This window comes from Arachis hypogaea, chromosome 7 (genome assembly GCF_003086295.3).
Source record: "Arachis hypogaea cultivar Tifrunner chromosome 7, arahy.Tifrunner.gnm2.J5K5, whole genome shotgun sequence".
In the NCBI taxonomy this organism is placed as follows: Eukaryota; Viridiplantae; Streptophyta; class Magnoliopsida; order Fabales; family Fabaceae; genus Arachis; species Arachis hypogaea.
This window is the reverse complement of record NC_092042.1, coordinates 15,438,241-15,449,598: the sequence shown is the minus strand read 5'-3', so window position 1 is coordinate 15,449,598 and position 11,358 is coordinate 15,438,241. Positions and strand designations below refer to the sequence as shown.

Here is an 11,358-nt window from a genome sequence, read left to right as displayed (position 1 = left end):
ATGGAATTGCAGAGGAGCGGCAAGTAGAAAGTTTTGTCGCACTCTAAAAGAACTTTGTAAACAAACTAAAGCAGATATAGTGGTGTTGTTGGAAACAAGGTGTAGTGGTAATAAAGCAATTAATATTATTAGAAATTTTGGTATAAATTTTTATCATATTGAGGAAGCATCAGGCTTTAGTGGTGGGATTTGGATTCTATGGAATGATCCTGACCTAAGGATCAATATAATTAAATCGAAAAGTCAATATGTGCATATGGAAGTTAAGGAAAGTAATAGAGGCAGTTGGCTCTTAACCACTGTCTATGCTAGCCCGCAAGAGCCAGAGCGAAAGAGACTATGGGATGAACTCCAATTAATGGCGAATGAGATTAGGGGGGAATGGATGATGGTAGGGGACTTCAATGAGATAGCTGACCCTATGGAAAAGAAAGGCGGCACCAAAGTGAATGTTAATGCGTGCAGAAAATTTGTTGATTGGATCCAAAGATGTAATCTCATTGATTTGGGTTACATAGGTACCAAATTCACCTGGAAGGGTCCACAATGGGAGAAACTTGATAGAGTCTTTAAAAGATTGGACAGAGCACTGTCTAATGTAGAATGGAGAACGAGGTACCTAAATGCAAAGGTGGAGGTTCTAGTGAGATCTAACTCGAATCACCACTCCTTGCTTATTAATCTAGAACCAGAGCTCATCAACAATAGACAAAGACCTTTTTGTTTTGAGGCTATGTGGAATTTACACCCAAAATTTAAAGATTGCGTCAAGGAGAATTGGAATGGGAACACTGATCTTCACTCATCCTTATTTTCCCTCACCAATATGCTGATGAGATGGAATAAAGATATTTTTGGCAATATCCATAAACGAAAAAGAGAATTGTTGAGAAGAATTGGAGGAATCCAAAGGAGCCCAAGCTATGGAAGAAATCGGTTCTTGGAGGATCTCGAGAAGCAGCTGAATAAAGAGTTAGAGGAGATCATGGAAAGGGAAGAAGTGCTGTGGTTACAAAAATCAAGAAAAAATTGGATTGTGGAGGGAGACCGTAATACTAAATATTACCATACGAGAACTATAATTCGAAGGAGGAAAAACAGAGTCCTTAAGTTGAGAAGAGAAGACGGTACATGGGAGGAAGATCAAGAAGAACTGGAGAATCTTGCAGTCAATTTTTTTAAACGGCTTTATGATGAGGAAGAAAGGAATCCAGATAGCAACTACAGAAGAAGCTTGTACCACGAGATGGAGATTAGCCAGCAAACTCGTATGTATGAAAGGCCTAGCAAGGAGGAAATAAAAAAGGCGTTCTTTTCCATTAGGTCTCTAAAAGTCCCAGGATATGACGGATTTCTTGCTCTTTTTTATAAAGAAAACTGGGATATTATACAGAAAAACTGCATTAGATTCGTGCATCAGATTTGGGAGAATCCAAGCCTTATAAAACACTATAATCAAACAAATAACTCTCATTCCAAAGGTTCAAGCTCCTGAATTTATCTCTCAATTTCGCCCTATAGCGCTGTGCAATGTTAATTACAAGGGAGTTACTAAGATTATAGTGGAAAGGCTGAAACCGCTCCTAACACAAAGACTATCACCTTGCCAATCAAGTTTTATACCTGGAAGAAAAATTCAAGATAATATCTTAATTGCAAAGGAGATGGTCCATATAATGAAGAAAATAAGAGGAAGAAGAGGATTCATGGCTATCAAGTTTGACTTTGAAAAAGTCTATGATCACCTAAGGTGGAGCTATCTCAAATCATGCCTCCTTGAGTTTGGTCTCAATTCGAATATGGTGAATCTTATAATGGAATGTGTCACCTCAATCTTATATAACCTTCTGTGGAATGGAGGAAAAACGGAAGATTTTTCCCCATCTAGAGGTTTAAGGCAAGGGGATCATATTTCTCCCTATTTATTTATGATAGTTATGGATAAACTGTCACAAATAATAGAGAGCAGCGTAGAAAATCAACAATGGAGGCCTATGAAGGTGGGACAGTTGAGATCGGCCATTTCACATCTGCTCTTTGCATATGATCTACTCGTTTTTGCCGAAGCAAATGAAGAGTAAATTAGGATTGTGTGAGGTTTTGAAGCAGTTTTGTCAAGCATCGGGTTTAAAGGTTAGTGAAGTTAAAACGTACATATTTTTCTCAAAAAATGTCCCACAAGAGAAAAAAAGGTCATTATTGATTTATGTAACTATCAAGAACAACATTATCTAGGGAGATACCTAGGAGCAACTTTCACTAATCAGAGGAAAGGGAAGGAGAAGTTCAGTTCCATCCTACAAAGGGTGAAGAATAAATTAAGTGGGTGGAAGAAACAATGCTTAAGCCTAACAGGTAGGATAACCCTTGCTAAAACTGCTATTGCTCCGATGGCCAACTACGAGATGCAACACACAAGAATTCCTAAAGGAGTACGCGGTGAAATAGAAAAAGCACAGCGCAGGTTTATATGGGGGGAGATGGATGATAAAAAAAAGTGCATCACATCAATTGAGAGACAATCTGCCTTCCAAAGAAGGCCGGAGGCCTCAGCTTCAGGAAACTCAGCACAGTTAATGATGCATTTCTTCTTAAAGTGATCTCCCTCTTTTTTTGGAATCCAATTTGAGGATTGGATAAGCCTAAATCTGAAAAATAATTTGAAAAAATCCAATAATATTAGTTGGATAGAAGAATTTCTAACCACCTGCTGGTGGATATGGAAGTGGAGGTGCAAAGAATTTTTCTCTTCCTCTTTCTTTAGACCCAACAATGCAGTGTCTATCATCAGGGAATATATTGTAAACAATAAAGAAGCATTCAACAAGAAAAAGCTCACACATCACAAAAAAACCAGAACTCAGATTCAAATTAAATGGGAACCTCCTCCCAAAGATTGGGTTAAACTTAATATAGATGGTGCACAACAAAATACAGAAAGAAATATGGGGTGTGGAGGATTAATCAAAACATACCTTGGAGAGTGGATAGGAGGATTCATGGTGAATTTGGGTCAATGTAGCATCGATGAAGCTGAACTATTGAGAATTCTTCATGGACTTAATATGGCGTAGCAGATGGGAATGCGCCATGTGATAGTGGAAACAGACTCCGAGATCTCCTTCAAGAGCATATCCAAGTCCAGACCTTCCTGCAAATGTCACAATGCTTTAGTCAGAAATATAGAGAAAATAAAATTGAAGCCTTGGCAAGTTAAATTCAAACACATATATAGAGAAGCTAACTCATGTGTAGATTGGTTAGCTAAACATAGTCTTGATTGTGAGCAAGGATTTCAATTTGTTGATGTGCCGCCTGAGGAACTTGTTCCCAAATTGAATGATGACGCCAAAGGGGTTCAAATGCCCCGCTCTATACTTGTTTAGTTGAATCTTGTGTTTGTGTTTTTTCTTTTGGGCGTATGCCCCCTCCTTTTACCAAAAAAAAAGAAAGATAAGAAATTTAATAATATATATTTAAATAATGAATAACTTATTTTAATAATAAATTTGGTAGAATTTGTTTCAGGTGATGCCAGGGGAGTCCCAGCCGTATAAAGGTCCTTCTTTTTTCTTGAAACCTGGTCTGGAGCCAAGGTTGTAATACGTTAACAAGAGGATGGAGTCAAGAAGGCGCCGTCTTTATGCTGTACGGCAGGAGCGAGTTCCTCTCCTTCACCATCACCGCCACGGTTGGGTCTGCTAGGAAGCTCGGCGATTGTGGGTGGTAGCTTTCTAGTGACTCAGCTGCATACAATGCAGGTACGTGCTTCTCATCGCAAACGGTTGGAAGCAGGCAGGGTTCGTTCAAAACACGAAGCATCACTCAAAGGTAGATTCGAGCTATGGGTAACACTTTGATTAGGCTATGGATGTTCATTGCATTTGGTAATTTGCATGTCTGTTCTCGATGTTTCTTAGTGATGTACTGTTGTACCTTTTGTGGCATTTTAGGTAAGGCGGGTGAAGGAGATACATTGGGGACTGATTTCATTATCACCGAAGACATGAAAGTGTATCTGATTCGGGTTTGCTGTCAGTTACGTCTTGATTACCCGGTCTTCACCAGGCGTGAGTCGTACTCTCAAAATGACGAGTATTTACATGGTTACTGTGTTGTGCTTCAGTCTGCGGAACATGGTCTCAACTGGATAGTTAACGGCTGTTTCTCGGAGGATGAGGCGGAAGCAAGGCAAGATGTTGCTTTTCAAATGCTGGACAAGGTTTTGACGATGACCGGAGGGAAAATTTCTGATTACAACTTCAGAAAGGTGGGAGCTTTGCAGCGGCGCGTTGAGAAACTCGAAGGTCAGATGTCTACCCCTCCGTATCACAGAATTTGGGAGTTCCAGGAAGAGAACGTAAGGATGCGGTGAGTGAAAAAGGGCTACGTTTACATTACTTTTGTTCCATTACCATAACAAAAAACAATGAGAACAAACATATGCTGGGTCTTAAAAATAGGCCCAATAACATAATTGATATCATTAACAAAAGATTATTATCTTCTAATCATTTTTCAGCATACATCACTATCAACCTTGGCACAGAAATTATCGGTACTTTGGAGACAACAGTACCACGCGTCCCCTTTTATACCATGCCACTCAATTTCAGTACCGGCAAAAAAAAATTTGTTTTCAGCACCATAAGATGACCCTAAATTAAATTATCACAAAATAACTATGAATTGCTTTGTCAAAAAAAAATGAAAAACATTTTTGGCACTAGATATTTACCAAAACCTTTGGTATCGTACTATCTTATTAGAGAGAGTGATATATATTTTGTTCTCCCATTGATCAAAGTATTTTTTAAGACACTGATTAAAGAATTTCTATTTGGAATAACAAAATATAATTAAACATCAGTATGTGTCTATGTGAGCGTTATAATAAGTTTAGCTCTGTGGAGTAGTGAGCAAGCCACATTAATTAAGTATAGTCAATGGTTGACTCATGATAATCTCTGCCTTGGAGAACAATCAGCGGATACAACAACATAACCGGATGAAGCCAAGAACACGGATTTTAAAATAATTTTAATTACGTCATTTCAATGTAGAACTACATTCCTCTCTCACATGAAATATTAAAATTAAATTTAAAAAAAAATTAAGACAAGTAAAATTAATTATTTTTAAAATTTTAATTATTAATTTAATTTTTTTAATCTAATAATTAAACAATATATTTTTAACCTATATTTTTAAATATTATTAATTAACTATTAATAAAAAATAATAAATTTTATTAATTTTTTAATATTTTTTGTTAAATTTAGAATTTAAATTTCTTAAATTTTAAATTTTTATTTAATAGGATAAAGTGTACTTTTTTATTTTTAAATAATTTTTTTCATATTTTTTTATTCTATTTATAAAATAAATAATAAAAATCACACTTTATTTTTTAAAATAAAATTTAAAATTTAAAGAATTCAAATCCTAAATTTAACATACTCTAAAACGGGGTTCGCTAGACCAAAATCAAAATCCAAACAATAGTTAATAGTAATAATCAGGGTGCCACACTAATTATATATTTATTATTGAATTGAAGTTGTCTATATATTAATCCCAACATCGATCTGATATTGAACTATTATTATTACTCATCAACAGAAAAATGGCGACGATAATTGAGTTGCTCCCAAAAGAGTATGGGTTTGTGGCGATTGTTCTTGTAATATACTGTTTCCTGAACTTTTACATGGCTGCACAAGTGGCCATTGCTCGCAAGAGGTACAAGGTTCCTTATCCCACCCTTTATGCTTCTGAATCCCAAAACAAAGATGCCAAACTCTTTAACTGCATTCAGGTAATGACCAACTGCGTGTTTCGCTAATAATTGTTGTACTTCCTTTTAATCTTTCTTAACACATTCATAAATCAATAATCAGGAGTATTTTTAAGAATAATCTTATACATTTAAGTTTTTTTAATTAAATTAAATTAAATTAGTCTAACATAACAAAAATTAATTATGTTTAATATTATTTCAAGTTTTATTCTTAATTTAGTTAGAGTTAATTTATAAAAAGACTTAGATATATAATATTATTTATCTCTTAATTATATGAATTTAATTCAGAATTTAATACTTTAACTATGATATATTCTAAAAGCACATATTAAAATTAACATATACTACTAAAAAGGTTTTAAAATTTTTTATTTTAATACAAATAAATTAAATACATTGAAAATTCAACTTTATAATTTTTTATAAAAAAAATTTAATTGACAAGTTTAATTTATACTCTTCCAATCACATGTTAACTAAATCATTTGATTTATGCTTTGCTTTTATTAAAAGAAAAAATAAATTATGTTCGACTAACGATAATGAGTATATGCATTGAAGATAGGGCTGTACATCAAGGAGTAAAGTATGATTTTTCATCGTTAATTTTATAAGTAGAATTAAGAATAAATATGAAAGAGAACAATGAAAAGTTAGAGATCACACTTTATTCTCTCAATTTTTTTTAACAATTGAGAAAATTCATTTATATGATTTGGTTAATCCAAAAATCAAACCTTTATTTTAGTTAACAAAAAATTTAATCTTGATTAATTAACCAAATTAATTTTATATGATAAAATTAGTTATTAACCGGTTATAAAATTTAAAAATCGATTTTTAACTGGTTATAAAAATAACTATCAATTTTGAAAAAATAACTTATTTTTTAATAGAAAAATTGGTTTTTAAAAAAACAAAACCGTTTTTTGGAAACAATAACAGTTTTTGGATCAAAAACCAGTTATCTAAAAAAACTATTTTTTAAAATTGAAATTTTAATCTAAAATTTTTTAAAATTTTATTTTGGTTAATCGGTTAAAAGTTGGTTTTTTTTATTTTGTTTTGGTTAACCAATATTAAAAAATATGGATATGATTTTAAAATTGTTTTGTTAAAGTGGTTAACTAAAGTATAGTTATAATTTTTTAATCGGTTAACCATATTTTGGTTTTTTAATGTACATTCTTAATTGAAGATGTAAAAGATTCCAAAAAAAAACAAGTGTTCAAGTTTTTTCTTTCAATAAGAAAACAAAGGAAAAATACTAAAAAATTATTAGAATTTATTGTTTTTGGTTATTATTTAATCATTAATTTAATTTTTTTTAGTTTAATAATCCAATAATATATTTTATCACATACTTTTAAATATTAATAACTAACTAATAATTAAAATAATAAATTCTGATAACCCTCTATCATTTTTAGAAAAGAAATTCATAGTGTTATTTTCTTCAAATGTTTTAGTTAGAAAATTCTAAAAGCCAAATAAGTGAATAACTTTTGGCAACAGTTGACACCTGACAAATATATTAAACCTTTTTTTATAATGTATCAATTTCTACACTACACTACACATGCATGCATGTATAAAATTATGAATTTGCATCCTTTTACAAAATTTTGATTTACTTATACTAATATATTTGTAGGCACTAATATGTTTAATTTGTTAATTTATGTTTATAATTAAATATTAATAATAAATATAAATTTAATCAAAATAGCAAATTTTTTAGATTCTAACTAAAAGATTTTGGATTTGAGTTTTTAAAATAACAAATATATATTATAAATAATATACAATGAAAGATCAGATATTTTTATGAAAAGAAATGTACATCAAGTTTCTTTTTTTATATCCTCTTTATATATGTTTTTATTTTCCTCTAGGGATGGCTTAAGTATTGTGTTATTATTGTTTGTGGTGAGTGCAGAGAGTGTTAGGAAATTATTTAATTTCCTAACTTATTTGTGGGCAATACATATATCAATTATAATCACAAATGATGCTATTTCAAATTAAATGACTTATATAATGATGATCTCATTTATTGTTATAAATGCTAATTGAATAAGTCATTATTACTTTTGATTTGGAATTAAATGAGAATAAAACCGGATATTATCTTTTGTTCCTTAGATAATTATCTTTTTGGATTTTAGATATATTATCTTTTGGGCTTTAGATACTATTTTATTTGGGCTTAAGGGTTTAATGGGTGCCATGCTCAAATATAAATAGACCTTCAGGGTTTCGGTCCCCAATATACCAAAGCCGCCTTTGTTGCTCTTTCCCCATCAAAAGAGTTACAGTTCAGCCGCCTAGGAATACAGAAGGCTTTGGTTGAGGAAGATCGAAAGAACCACAAGCTCCAAATTTTTTCCGATCGTATGATTCATGTTTATGAATTCAGGTATGCTTCCGCATTATATTATTTTGGTGATTCAATATGGATGATCTGGGATATTAAAATTAATTTATTCCAACAGAGAGGGCACCAAAACTCTTTAGAAACAATGGCAATATTCTTCATGCTCATGATTTTGGGAGGGTTGAAGCACCCTTCAATTTGTGGTGTCCTTGGAGTGCTTTATATCATTGCTCGCTATTTCTACTTCAAAGGCTATGCCACCGGTGATCCCATCAACCGTCTTAAGATCGGGTTTGACATCATTCTTATATTGCTCTTTACTTGCTTCTATCTTTTCCCCCTCCACCATAAAATTAAAAAGCTAATACATGCGAACTATAAAATATTATTGGAGAAATTCTTATATGTTGATATGCTTTATAATATTATGAGAAGTTGAGAATCAGTCTTAACTTTCGTCTCAATTAATGTTTAGTTGTTTCATTTTTTTAATCTTGCTTTTGAGTAATGATACTTAAAGGTTGGGCACATAAAATATTATTAATCATTAAAAATTAACTACTCAAATAAAATATATAAATACAAAATAAAGTAATAAACACTACAAGACACGTGTTTTAGCGGCGGTTTTATGAGAATTTTGTGGCAGTTTTAAACCGTCGCAAAAATGATGTTAAGGCAGTTGAAATCACACAATCCTTTAAGGCGCAAACAATGTTTTTTGCGGCAGTTTTCAAAAACCACTTATATAACGGTAATAACACAAGATATAATAACTAAGTTTTAGTGTTTGTATAATATCTTTGTATTTCGAAGGATTTTGTTTTAGTATATTTTTACATATGAAAGTTTATTTCCATGCATGTCATCAACGAAATTCTTTATCTTCATCCTATTATAAGGTGAGAATAAAAATTTGGAATGATCAAAACTTTTAAGAATATCTAATACACGTAAATACATTTTAACCTTGAAACAATCACCCTTGTTGAAAAGCTATGACTAAAAAGAGAGTAGAAATTAAAACAATGATGTTCATTATATGGGTGATCTTATATGCAAAAAGTAGATTGAAAACAAATTAAATAGAACTATAATTTAAGAATTTCCATCAATTATTATTAAAATGTGTGATTGATCCTGACCATGGTTGTTTGGTCTCTCCAAAACCATTAGCATTTGAATATAATTAATTAATCACTCTATATGATATGTGAACAGGAGATTATTTTTTGTGGCGCTTGTGGGTCTAATGCTGTGTGCAATTTCATTTGGGTGCACTCTTCTCCACCGCCCTTGTAGCTCTTAATACCCCTACCTAAATTTGCTATTTCAATATTTCTTTTGTCTGCCATTCTTCGACAAAAAAGATGGTCATGTAACTTATTGTATTGTATTGTATTACACAACTCAAGTGAAAGGACTACGTATGTCTGGAATCTAGATATAATAAATTAGGTGAAAACTCAGGTGAAGTCGACTTCACGTGAAGATGATATCTAAGAACCATTAATGAAAATTTAGTCAAATTAATCAAATCATCTAATGATTCTCAGGTATCGACTTCACGTGAAGTCGACTGCACCTGAGTTTCCACCAATAAATTAATAATATGGTTTGAAGTGATTTTTTGGGGTGATTTTTTTTATACATTTATGTATATGTTGCATTATAAATTTTTGTATATAAATATGTGAAGACCAAAATATGTATAAAATAATATAGGCATGAGCTTGTAATGATATTTTACGTCAATAAAAAAATAGTACTAAATATGAAGGATGGTTTTATCAACTCTAATAATATAAAATTTTTAATTATCATTAATTATTTTAAGTTGATTGAGTTTTAATATTATTATGTATTATATATAGAATTAGCCATATGAACTAATGAGATTAAACAAATTATATTTATTAACTTTAGATGAAATTTTATCATTTTGTGACAAAATTCTAAAAAACTATCTTCTTATATCTTTAATAACTAAAGTAAATAATTTTTTGTTACCTAAAAAAAATATTATAGAAGAATTAAATTTTAAGAGAGATGAATTAAAATAAATATATAATCTCAATCGTATTGGTCTTTGTAATACATTTAAGACGAAAAAACATACATTTAATATAATTATTACAGTTGTGTATCGTGAAGAAGTTTTGACTTTGTTTATAGTCATGAAGTACACTAACAATATTTCTTTAGAGCTTAATTTTAGTTGAAATTCACTCAAAGGGTAAAATATATTAAAATTTAATTCAAGTGACATTGCATTCTTACTTTTTTATAATAGAAGAATTGGATACACTTAAAGTTTAAAATACTACCACATATAATTAAAAATTTCATATTCAAGATGTAATTAGATTATCCTCAATCAATATTGTTAGTAATAACCAAATTTATAATTTAAGAAAAAGACTCTTTGGTCAGTAGATACAGTTATAAAACACTTGATAAATCATATTTTAGTGATAGCTTAATATTTTTATACGTAACAAATATGTGCCTTTTGAAAAAAAAAAGTGTTTGTATTGGACATACAAATCAATTTTAATTATCAAATCATCAATATCATTTTTATTATAACAAAAGTTTTTTTTGTGAAAAAGGCCTGCATCAATAATTATTATTTTACGTATAGACAATCTAAGACTTTAGATACAAATTTTTTCTATCGTTCCACAAAAGTTAAGATAAAAAATTGTATATTTAATTATGTTTTTATCTTATTTTTAGCAATTTTGGTAGGTGTTTAAACTAAAAAAAAAAAATATGAAACTGCTTCTAGGTATAAATATAGCTACAACTCAAGAATAAACAAAATATGTTAGTGAATAATGTTGGTTATAGTACTTTGATTTCAATAATGAATATGATATTAGAATATAAACCAGTTTTAGGTAGATGTTTAACAAAAAAAAACATATAGAATAACAATGCTTTTTCTGAACAACGTAAATGATAGGATTAAAAAAATTTAATTTTAATTTTAAAAATTAAATTTTGAATTAATTAAATTTAATCATAATTTTGAATCTTTTTTATTTTTGAATCATTTTTTTTTTAAATGACGTCACCTTCCGTCTCTTCGTCACTGTCGCTGCTGCTGTATTGTAACCTTGGTGCCTCCTGTAGCTGCTGTTGTTACTTGTTTCTCGTCAACTAAGTCGGATGT

The 11,358-nt window shown here is 30.5% G+C and overlaps 2 protein-coding genes across 2 annotated transcripts; both read left to right on the top strand.

Moving 5' to 3' along the window:
• The first annotated feature begins 256 nt into the window (after positions 1–256).
• Positions 257–1,495, top strand: LOC114924236 (uncharacterized). Its single transcript, XM_029288134.1, has one exon. It carries the CDS (start codon positions 257–259, stop codon positions 1,493–1,495), a length of 1,239 nt encoding a protein of 412 aa, XP_029143967.1.
• A 4,072-nt stretch (positions 1,496–5,567) lies between these two features.
• On the top strand, positions 5,568–9,945 carry LOC112702610 (uncharacterized). The gene is made up of 3 exons (XM_025753725.3): positions 5,568–5,818; positions 8,299–8,471; positions 9,402–9,945. Exons 1-3 carry the CDS (start codon positions 5,627–5,629, stop codon positions 9,487–9,489), a joined length of 453 nt encoding a protein of 150 aa, XP_025609510.1. The 5' UTR covers positions 5,568–5,626; the 3' UTR covers positions 9,490–9,945.
• Positions 9,946–11,358: the final 1,413 nt, after the last annotated feature.